Genomic DNA, 12,363 nt, shown 5'->3' with positions numbered 1-12,363 from the left:
GCACAGGATTTCAGTTTCACAGAGGCTTTCTCAGCGCTACCAAGACTCATGCTAAAGCAATAATCATAAGGAAATGTCAAACCTCAGTCAGTTTAACCGTGTAACTCTTTCCAGGAAATCCCTGATGCTTTGTCTTCTTAGCATTATCACTGAGCAGCACATTCCACTCAATATTAAATTGTAATTTTTTCTTAGTTCTTTAAAATAAGTAAAGGCCAAGCTCTCTTTAGGAGCAGATTCAAGTTTCTGCATATTTCACACCAAAGAAGGAAAGTTCAAATAAGCAGAAATGCAATGAATTCACATTCTCAAATTCATAAAAAATACTCTTGAAAAGATGTCTGCAAACATACGTCACATTTAAATAGATGCAGAAATATTCTTATCTGAACTGTTAGCATCTTCTGAGGATCAAGCCAAACTTCTCCCCAACAGGTACAAATTTCAAAGCAGACATGAATTTGAGCCATTTCAAATAATGATTAACTGCAGTCTTGACTATCATTAGCCATCTGCCAGAAAGCTATCCAGGAGATTTACAGGCAGATGATCATCTCTTTACATCTGTTATTGCTTTTTAAACTCAGTTTTAGCTAGCTATCAAACATTCTGCTTATCCTAATATACATGTATATATTATACATCTATGTAGTATACACTTGGAAAGTGGTGTTTAAAAAAAAAATAAAAAAAACCCAATCAATTCTTGATTGTGGCCATTAAAAACACCATAATATTTTCACACTTTGTTTTAAAGCTGGAAGGTCCTGCCCTTTGAACAAAAATGTACTTATATTTCAAGTATACTATTTGGTCTAAAGTAGCTTTATTTAGATTTTTATTTTTTAGCACAAAACAAAGTATGAGAAGTCTGGAAGAAGAGGCTGAAAAGCTGGAGCACAGTTAGTGGAGTTTAATTGCGAACGGGTTAGTTGGGTTGGGTGTAAAGCTTGCTTTTCTCTGAGGTCAGCTCCACAACCACAGCTGGGTATGAGTACACTGACAGCATGCAGAGTGGCCACACACAAGCCAGGAAGAAAACAACCTTTGGGAAGCTTAGTAAATTGTGCAGGTTGAGCAAAGAAAACAATTTCCTTCCTAGAAGAGGACCAGAACAATTGGTTTGTGTGCCCTTCAATCAGAGGAAATACGTGGGAACTCACGTTTATGCCTCTACTTGTAATGCCAGGATTCTGTGCATTTTAAAACTCATAAATCATTCCAAGAGGAGTAACGTGGATGCTCTTCTGGGTTTATGAAGAAGAAAACCTGGCTATGTAAACCATTTTAGAGATAAGCTGATTTATGTCTTGGCAGGAAAGAGTTATGAAATTTGCTCCAGTCCCCCAACTAAATTTAATTCTGTATTTATGTTGCTCTTACTAACATTTGCCATCTGATTCAAAATGAATAGTTAACCATTTCTTTGTCAATGCCAAAAGGTGGCAGCATTTCAGCTGTAGGCAAGAGAATTTACATACTGGGATGAGAATTTTATATATTGGGATGGCCCACTGATAAGATGGAGCAGAGTATAAAGGCACTGTATTCACATCTGATCTACTCTGTGGGTTGACTGAAGCTCTGGTAATGAACTGAAACTGATTATAAGGTACATCATTGTTGTGTGTACTGGTCTGTTAAGAAGCTCAGATGGTCTGGCAGAGGCAATACCTTTTACAGAATAAAAATAACATTGTCTAAAATGTTCACTCACGTAGCTTGAATCTGTCCTGAGCAATTAGTCCCAGGCCTGCAATGATGCTAAGGTGCAGTTTGCTCATTGTGTCCCTGTATGTCAAACATGGAGGTATTTTTAAGGAAAATGAACAAAAGGATTTAAATGCATCACCCACTTTTCAGGGTGGGAGAAGAGACAGAACTGCTGAAATTCAAAACCTGTTATATTGTTCACACAACAGAATGTAGTAAGTGATTAGTTTGCAATGCAAACTAAATCTTACAATTATTTTTGAAAGGCAGGGGTGGCATGAGTCTGAAAAAGCTTACAGTACTGCTGGAAATAAATTTCTTTTATCCTCTGAAAAGCAGTCTATTTATCCAACTATAGGAAACCGAAGTAATCAGGGTCTCTAATTATCATCCAATTATGCAATTAGGTTGAAGTTATTAGAACAGCCTAATTACACACATACAAACTCAGAGTAGGATAGGAATGACCAAATGTAATTTTATCACATTCTCAAGATTCCCCTTTTTTAATCTGAGAAGCAAATACTGAAATGTAAGCCTGAGCAGTTGTGTTCATTTTTCCTCACCATGAAAATTCATAACAGGGTCAATAAAGAAAGGTTAACACATAACTTAAAAAGTCTAGTTGAGCCTTTATAATCATCTCACAGCAGGGCAGATTAAACATAATAATGAGAGATCTACACGAACCTCCTCAGCACGGCTATAGGGAAGCTATTGTATTTTACCCTATTCTGTGCTGCTCTATTCGAGCTTTTGTGTGTGTCCATCACTTGTATTTCTGTGCCTCCCTCTAGCGGAAAGAAGGGAGGGAAGGAGGCACACATGCCAGCAAAATCCACTTCATTTGACTAAGAACATTCTGTTCTTGACTTATAATTAAGATGCTGCCAGGAACTTTCATTATGAACTTTGATTTTTCAATTAGGACTTTGCCAGAAAAATAAATCTGACTTCAGCACATACTTTCAGTTAGAATAGATTTACTTATTCTGGGGGGAGAACAAATCACATATGTTGGATTGACTGCTCTGAGCTCAGCTCTTAAATACCTTGATTTTTTGCATGCTATTTCTTCTAGTAAAAACATGCTTATGCTTAACCACAGACTCCTGTCAAAATGAATTGTTTACCTGGAGAGATATTTTAATTTTGCAGGGGAAAAAATTAATTTTGATATTAATAAGAAAGGACTCTCGGAACCAAGTTCCTTTCAAAAGAATAATGGAACATATGAATGCACTTTGTACTTTTAATTGTACTCTTCATTCAACCACTTCCACTATGTTCAAGATTACTTTTCTTCTGCTCTACGGGTATTTCTGAGCTTTTAAACAAACCAAAACAAACCACAACTCCAGTTCACCCTTGTAAGGAGAAAACTTCAAAGGTAACAGTCCTTTCAGGTTTTGTTTAGGAACCTTAGCAAAAGAATTAAATACAGAAATCATTGATGTTTAATAGGAAAATACTCTTGAGAGATAAAAACCCTTTGACATCCAAAGCAACTGCACAGATGTGATACACTTTTTAAACACACAGAGCAGTTAATTGTACTGTATGATTTTTGGAACTTTGTACTTCTGAAGGCAGCTTTAAAGTGCTTTGTCCCATTCATGTCACATCCTATAGAATGAATAGTGCACATGCAATGACATCTGGAGCTGGTAAATGCACGTTTTCCCCTGCTGGGAAAATGGCTATGCTTTAAAACCAACAGGGAAGTAAGATGGATGTATGGCTTTTTCTGTTATTTCTTAGAAATCCCCTACATAAAGGCCAGAGCATAACCCTATTTAAGCAGGTTCTCCTAGGAAATGATGGAATTGTAGTCTCCCTCCAGACTTGAAAGATGAGACCTCAGGTTCCACACTGGCAGGCACTAAGGTACGCAGTCTCACCTGAGTGAATCCAAGTTTGATCCGTCTTTGTTTGAAAGTCTTGGCAAACTGCTCAAGCTCCTCAAGGTCACTGGGCTCCTCCAAGCTGGGAGTGTCGATTCGCTTTGGTGTTGACTGGCTCTGTGGAAGTGGCTGAATGGGGGTCGCTGCTATTGTGCGTGTTGGGGTTGCTGGCTATTGAGACAGCAAGGAAAAGATGGAAATCAGGCTTAGGAGGGTAATCAACAAAAATTAAAGTCAAAAAAGGGATGTGATGTTCTTGGGAGAAAGGTCAATGAAACAGACATTTCCTGCAATCTGGAAGTTCCTCCAGTTTATTTATATTCCTCTCCAGAACGAGCAAACACAATCCAGAAAACTGTAATAGTACAGCAGCCTTTTAAAGGCTCTGTTATAACCAATTAAAGAAAAGTAAGAGATGTTCAATGGTAACCAACAACTTTCACTTGCTGCAGAAGCTGCTCAAAGAAAGGCTGAACACACCTCTACTTGATATCCTTCTATCACTTATAGACACCCTGGCATTCATCCCTTTTTAATAACTTGAAAATTGGATCTACTGGTTGTGTGATGTGGCAGATTGTCATCTGCCCAAAAGATTCAAGTCTCCTATATACTCCTGGAGGAGTGAGCACGTACTGATGCAGCAAACATGGCAAGTTTCCTCCAATGCCATCTCTTGTGACTGACTCAACTTTTCAGCAAGGAAAAACTTGAGTGACCTCTAACCCTTGTGTTGATAGTTGCAACAATAAGAATGAACATACTGGTGGATACAAGAAATTAGGCAATTTGCAGAAAAGAATTCATTTTAGGGCACACTTTTCTTCTATATAAAGGGTAATTTTCCAGGAAGTCCATGGAAGGTTCACTATTCCTGAACACTGGCCTACTAGAGTATTTTGCTGTGCACCAACAATAAGTATCTGAAAAAAATTAGCATCTTGGAAAATGTTCACAGGTGAACAAAATATATTTAGATCTGGTATTGCACAGTTCAGGCTTCATGTGCAACAAGAACACATTTTGAGTGCATAGCTCTACCTTCTTACACACCATGATGAGCTGAGATGCAGAGACAAATCATTTACTCCAGTTAAATTCTATTCAGTTTAGCTGTGGCTCTTCAGTAAAGGTGATTTCACGCCTCTATGTCCTATGCCCAGTTCTGAAACTCTGCACTCCTTCAGGGCAAATAAGAACAGTCTCAAGTCCAGGCAGCACTACAGTATTATGCAAAGTCTATGCAAAGGTTCAGAAAAGACTCTTCTAAAAGAAATGGCCTACATATAACCCAGTCTTTACATAACTCCTTATGTTGTTTTCCTCCTGGGTTAGTGCAGTGTTTTGCAGCGCACAGCAGATGGTAGAGGGAGGTCAAGATCTATAATTCCATTACTTGAGAAATAATGTAATCATAGATGATCTTTCTAGGATTGCAGATACATGTGTCACACTTACGGGTTTTTAATATTTTTTAATTTACATTAATCATAGTGGGTAATTACTGCAATATGTCTTCACTGATTTCACCCACTTTACATAATTTATTCTTTCTTAGTAGTTATAATTTTTTTTTAAATCCAAGAATAATCTTTAGTGGGGAATCATGCTGCTAGCTGAGGTAGGAACTAGAGGTGAGACAAATTCCATTTTCCACATGGTGCATGAAAAATACTAGAGGTGGTATAATAGAAAATGTAGTTTTCTAAGACTCTGATAGACTCAGGCACCTTATTGCAGACTAGAAAATTCTTATATGTACCCCAGTTGGCAGGAAGATACTGTGTGATATTACATGGTATTTGTGAAACAGCATGCAGTCACGAAACTAAACTGCACAGTAAAACCCAGAGCCAAGCACAACTAAATTTACAGGCACATGCAACCTTAAAATTGCTTTTCTTACAGCCCGAAAGCTTAATCATAGAGCTCTAATATTTTAATATACATCTATCAGAATATTCTAATACTTCATTTCTAACAACCTCTTCACTTTCACAGATGGTAACTGGTAAGACAGGCAATGACTTAGCAGTGATAGCAAAATAACTATATGAAAATAAAGATAGATTACCACTGCAATTTTCAGAAAGATACTTGTCAGTAATCCCCTTTTTGAGCTTTTTAGGCAGCCCACAGCTTGCTTCTCTGAATTTCACAAATTTGTAGATTGCCCAACAAAACCTTACAGGAAATCAAACGATGCTCTAGTGCCATTAACTCAAGATATCAATCATGAAAATTTCCAGCTAAAAACCCCACTTTAGAAGGTTAAAACCTGAAGAGGCACATTGGGGTGGGAGCTACAAACCTGAACTATCTAGAAAGACAAATTCGCTACTATAGCTACAACATCTATTCACGTAACTAATACAAAGGGTGCATTCACTTGCCATAGTTTAAATCCCCTCAAAGCAACTGATGAAATGTAGGAATAAGCCTGACCTGCGAGGCAAGGGTGATGCTTGGCTGAGACTGCAGGAGGTTGGCTTGGCTTTGCTGAGGTAGTTGCGTTAAGAGATTCTGCGCTTGCAGGAGACCTGCAGAGAGAAAAGTGTGGGTTTGGTTTGTCATTTAAAAACACCAAAACGTGAAATGAGGTAAAACAAGGCTCTTGCCAAATGATGGAAAGATACAAAATAAATTGAGATGTGAGCTTTCATTTCATCCCTGCATAGATATCTTCAGACTTGGGAGTTTTCAGTCCAAAATCCCCTTGCATTTTCCTGAAGTGTAAGTGGTGACAGAAGGTGACAGAAGGGTAAGAGGGAGAAGTGTGAGTAAGTCTCCTCTGCAGAAAGAATTGGTAATGATGCAGGGCATCCCAGTTCTGTGTGCAGGAATCATTTATTGCTGCTTTCAGCAAGCAGATTTTGGATATACCTTTTCTGGTAAACAACAGCAGACCAAGAATTGCAGAGCCATATAAAAATACTGAGCACCAATGAGATCAAATTCAACAACTGAATATTAAACAAACCCACAAATTTGGCTTCTTGCTCACCCTCCTTCCCCTCCAAATCACCATATGCCAGCTGCCTAACAAGAAGGACACTTTCTGGCAAACTTAAGCAGATCACACCAGAAGACACAAGCCTAGACAACTTCCTCCCGGGTCAAATGAAGCAGGAATCTTTTGGAAAAGTAATTGGAATGGAAGTTTAGGTAAGAACACTTCTCAATTTTAACAAAAAGAATAAACACTACACTGAATATAGGAAAATCCTGTGACTATGAAAAGGTGGCAACATCAAAGAACAGTTGCAAATGATAGAACCAATATGTATCATATGCTGTCAATCTAAAAATAAATTCTCTTATAGTCCTCTCTTTGTATGGTTTATTAAATCTCTGAGGAAACTAAGATACATGCTTGCATCTAAATATTTTAACTAGAAGATATCTTTTTTTGAATTTCTAATACAAAAATGCATATATTTTTAAGGGCTAGAATCTTGACAAAAATATACCCAGTTAGTCAAATCCCTCAGTTTTATTGTGAAAAATATTAACTGTTATTTTTTAGGTATATCCTGGCTACAACTATTAAATTCCACTATAATAATTTAAGAACCTGACTAATTAAACTTAGACTTCAATATACCTAGTCCCTAAAACCAGGGGGGAATGACAACAAGAGATGGACTGCTATGTCACCACCAACTATGCACCACTTAAATTCAACATCATCAGCTGCCTGATCTACCTCTTAGCAGAATAAAGGTAGAGGAAACAGAATTTAGGATGTGATAAATCCTGAGTAAAAATGGAATGTTTCATGCAAGGTTAAGACCATAAGAGACATGAAAAGAGGGATTAAGAGATGGTTAAGAAGGAGAAAACCTATCCTCAGTAAGGGATGCACAAGTACAGAAGAACTATCTTCTGACAGTGATACTCGATTTTTGTTTAACAAGGAGCTCAGAATGTGTTGCTATCAAAATACTCAGAACCTGGAGAATATAGCCAGCTGCTTATGCAACATAATAGCACAGCACAGACAACGACATAAATTTGCTTTGCACCACATAATCAATGTGTTCCAGCTGTGTTTTTGAAAAGCCACAGCGAGGGAACAGAGCTGCTCAAGGAACTTCCAATACAGCCACCTACTACAGCTACACAGGGCTTTTTACAACACAAATATTTGTTCACTTGAAAGATTAATTTAGCTGCCCAAATCTAAATATTAATTAGTGAACATTCACCTCTGAGTGAAGAGTTTTTGACCTTCATTCAGGGAATTTTAAACTGACAGCTTGAAATAGAAAGGGGCAAACCCATCACACTGTCACTGCAGAGTGGCTGACCAACAATGAAACAAAAAAAACCAGGCAGCTGACAGTGATGACATTTGAGTTCTAGTCTGCTGGTAACACTATCGATTACAAGTTACTGACTTGTCTTACGACTGCAATCAGAGTAATTAGGGCTGTCCTTTTGTGACTTTTTGTCCCCAGAGAAATCCCAGAGGATGTTTTTCTGGCATTAACAATTTTGCTAAAGAGCACAAGATGACTATGCTCTTCCTAATTTTTTTCTCACTCATATGGTCTGAAGTAATTATCTGAAGTAAAATGTTCTGTGTGAGAGCTGGAATAACCCTGTGCAGCAATACAGGGTGGGCACTGGCTGGCTGGAAAGAAGTCCCACAGAAAAAAGTCCTGGGGCTCCTGGAGGACAATCTGATGAACATGAGCTGCCAGTGTGCCCTTTCAAAACACAGCCAACCACATCTGGGCTGTACTCACAGGAGTGCAGCCAGCAGGTCAAGGGCTGTGCTTCTCCCCCCTTCATTTGGCACTTGTGACACCACAGCTGCAGTCCTGCTGCCAGCCTTGGGTTTCCCAGTCCAAGGCACAAGGACATCCTGGATTTTGTACACTCATGGCCCACCAGGGTGGCTAGCAGGCTGGAACAGGTAAGGGAGCTGGTTTGCTCAGCCTGATGAGAAGACTAAGGTGAGACAGAAATGGACTCTTCTTGAGGATACACTGTAGTAAGATGGAATGGATACTAGAACATGGAAAATTCCAAGTAGATATAGGAAAACAGCTGCTTTTTATTTTTTAACATGGCAGCAGTCAACTGTTGGGACAGGCACTTAAAAAGGTTGCAGCAACTCCATCCTTGGACTCGTTCAATTCAACTGGCTGAGGCACTGAACACCCTGCTGTAATTGGACCTGCTTTGAACAATACCACCTGGTCTCTAGAGGTCCCTTCCAACCCACATGATTTTTTTGAACCTATAAAAGCTGCTATTGTAGTTGTATACTTTACAGAGGTCCTATTCCTAACCCTCTGCCCTGGTTTTTAAGAGCCCAGTGGCATTACTGCATTAAATATGGCATACAAATTACCCACGTGACACTCTAAAAGAAAGATCCTTATCTGCCTCCATGCAGCCAATGCAAAAGTATGGTAGTTTAGAGGCATTTAATTTTTTTTAATAGTTAAAGTAAATATATCTATCATCATTCAGGATTTTTCCTGTTATGTCTAAGAGTAGCATGTATAATGGTCCAAGCCAAAAATCTCTTCCTACCAGCCAACAGTCCCCAAGGACTGATCTGGGGTTCAGTTCTTACCATCTAAAATTAAACAAAAGATAAAACAAACATTCAAGCACAGACTTTTTCAGCATAATTTTAAAAAGTTGGCCCAGAAGCATAATACATAATTCATCCCAAACTGATCTCCCAAAAGAGTGAATTTTTTCATGTAAGAATCTGACTGCTTTATCTCTGCCAAAGCTGTTCATCCTCTCACTGGAAGTTAGCTTGCAAGACAAAGCCATTACAATGGCTTTCACATGAGTGAGGTCTCAAAGTCTGTATAACATGTATAAAAGAAGAAAACAGGACTGGATTTGGCCTGCTATCATCATCCCAGGCAACTTTACAATAAAAAAAAAAACCAACTCATAAAGACAGTCTTTAGTAATAAATAGAAATAACTTGAGATAGGTAGACCCAGTTTCAATGTTTAAAGCTAATTAGTAGCTTATCTTCCACATTTGCCCTTCTGGATATTTTCTTTGTAAGTACTATTTCTAAATCTCCTTGACAGTGATACAATCTTTTCTTAGATCTTAACAACTTCTGTTTGCAAGATTAATTTATATTAAATGCAGCATCATTTCCCCTCTCCATTCAGATTTTTACTGATACGATTTTTATTAGCAGTATCTCACGAGTAAAAGGGTGAACAGCCACCTGATGAGGGTAATATTTTTAAGAAGCAGCTCTAATTGTAGCAAGGGATGTTAAATTGATTATTCCAGAGACAGCTCTATTAGATACAAGAACAGATACAAGAGGCATAAAGACATTACAAGGTGCTACATTCCTGCTGGTAACTCTAACAACAATATGAACAACAGTTGCTCTGAATAAGAAATCGTTCCAAATTTCTATTTCCCTTCAATCTTCTGCATTTCTGCTGAGGCTTGAAACAATTACTTCAATTATCATGCTACCAATTACCAGACATGAAAAAGGGGAACTTTAAAATTTGTTTCATATAAGACCCTAAATAGCCAGAAATCGTGTGGAAAAGGAAGGTGACCACATTAGACATATGGCAGTAGATTTATGGGGAAAATTTCCTATCTGCTGCTGGGAGCTATAACATATATGTTAAAGAAAGACAGTAGAATAACATCCTGATAGTTGATTAATAACTGAGGTATTGAATTTCCTAAATTTTTTGCAAGTCAGATCTCAGGTCACAAAGTTCAACCCCTTCAAGAATCTAAATACAATTGCTGATGATTGTATTTCACTGTGCCCCTTTGCCTCTTCAAGTAAAACATTTTTCTTCACCAAATGTTTACATCTTCTACAATCTTGTTTAGAGACACTATTCTTCACTTATTTCCCTCAAAACTCTTCTCATTTTAAAAACAGTGTTTCTCATTTACATGACTACATGGCATACACAAAATATGTAATGTAGTCTGTAAAGCAAGAAATTTCTTCCAGAATACATGATCTATAAACAGATCTGAATTTTCATGTTATTAAATGTGTACATATATAAAGCTCCATGCAGTAGCAATGAAGCATCAAAAAAAAAATCTGAATGCCATTGGTTTTGAAGAAAACTCTATGCCAGTTTCTTCAGAATATTTATTATTTTATGAAGTTGACTAATGGAGCAATAGGACAAGAACAACATGGAAAAGTCAGCTGCAACAGCAAATAACAAAATAAAAATACACAGTTTCTCAATCTTTCTCATAAATAATAATGTACTGTTTGAGATCTTCTAACAATAACCATGAAATACTGCAAAAAAGCCGTATCAAAAAGTGATATAAGGGGAATTATGACATACATGTTGCTTTATCATTGAGTGCTCATGAAGAAAATGAGATCCATTCAAGCATTTCAGTTTGGAAGGTTGTCACACACTAATGGCCTATGGTCAGAATTCAGCATATAAATCTTCCTACATTTTTGAGCTATTCAGTTGCCCAGGCTGCACATTACCAGTAAAACATGATGTCTCTACACACACTGCGTCACTGATGACAGCAATATATGGGTCTTAAATTGTAGTGAAGAAATAATTTTGCAGAGATGACCTCTGGAAAAGGTACTATGAAAATCTCCTCTAGTACTTACTCTACTTCAGGAGATTTTACATGAATATGAAAGCTTTCCTTCCTTTCTATAATGCAAACAACTCATTTGGGGAGATGAATACAATTTGCTTCTCTTAGTTTTCCTTTTTGTAAAGCACCTTTTATAAAGCACATTTTAGAAAACCAGGAGAATTTAGCTGAAAAATGTAGGCAGACATCAATACCAATGAGTTTTTCAAAACAATGCTTTTGTGCTTGCTGCTTTCTTAAAAGAATTTATTAAAAAAAAAACAAACCCAAAAAACCAAACCCAAACACCTATTTTAAAGAATCCTTGAAATGAATTTTAGTGGTTTGATTTCTTCTGTTACAGTATGTTGTTTACAAGTTCTGCTTCATTTTAAGAAAGCAGTACATCACTAAATGCTTCCATGAATAGCCTTTTAGCCAATTTCTACTAGTGCTGGTATAAAATCTCTCCTAAATCAAGTCCTATTAAAAGGAAGTTAATTTTGACTAACCCTTTATTCAAATGTGAGAGCATTCAGACAGTAAGAGCCCTTCAGAGTAATGGAAAGCCAGTTCTATCCAAGTCATAGTATGTAAGAAGGAGTGATGCATGAAAAAAAAAATGAAAGGAAGAGAAGAAAATGAGGTGCAAAGAGCTGCTTTATGGGACAGCCAGGCTCTGCAGGACTCTTCAAGCATAACAGGATTTGCCTTCTGAGCAAGAATCTTTGGATTACCAGACCTGAACAACTGAGTAGAGTTCATGTAGAAGAGAAAGGGGGGAAAGAAGACCATTGGAGTATATCAGCATAAGAAGCCATGGCTAAATGCAGTTTTCTGTGGGCATCAACAAATGGGGTGCAATCAGCACCATGATGCATTGCAGCCTGAACACACCAGATCTCAGAACAAAGCTACTGTACAACATCTTAACTGCTCTGACACACTACCACCTACCACTGCCTTGTTTGTCTTTGGCATGTAAATCATACCCAGTGCATTGCCAAAATATTATTGTAAGAGCTGTTACACAAATCCAGCATTCCAGCTCTTTTCCCAAGGTGTTAATTACTATTTCATTTTATGACAAAATTCATTGTACCCTCTTTAGGCTTAAGTATTTTTCCAGACTCCCACAAGGACTTTT

General features: G+C 37.6%; 1 protein-coding gene across 15 annotated transcripts in view; it reads right to left on the bottom strand.

The window, feature by feature from the left end:
- The window catches only part of POU2F1 (POU class 2 homeobox 1), a 112,340-nt gene that overhangs the window by 20,352 nt on the left and 79,625 nt on the right, over positions 1-12,363 (bottom strand). For all 15 annotated transcript variants that reach the window (XR_014855411.1, XM_085076480.1, XM_085076497.1 and 12 more), the window contains 2 exons: positions 6,063-6,157; positions 3,615-3,788 (listed from right to left, as the gene is read on the bottom strand). Coding sequence is in view for 14 of the 15 variants with exons in the window: in XM_085076480.1 (XP_084932606.1) it covers positions 3,615-3,788; positions 6,063-6,157 (269 nt within the window). In the remaining variant the exon portion in view is untranslated. The remainder of the gene's footprint in view (positions 1-3,614; positions 3,789-6,062; positions 6,158-12,363) is intronic.

The sequence above is a fragment of the Lichenostomus cassidix genome, chromosome 1 (genome assembly GCF_008360975.1).
Source record: "Lichenostomus cassidix isolate B80296 chromosome 1, HeHo_3.0, whole genome shotgun sequence".
In the NCBI taxonomy this organism is placed as follows: Eukaryota; Metazoa; Chordata; class Aves; order Passeriformes; family Meliphagidae; genus Lichenostomus; species Lichenostomus cassidix.
Note: the sequence above shows the minus strand (reverse complement) of the source record. Positions and strands in the feature narration are given on the sequence as shown.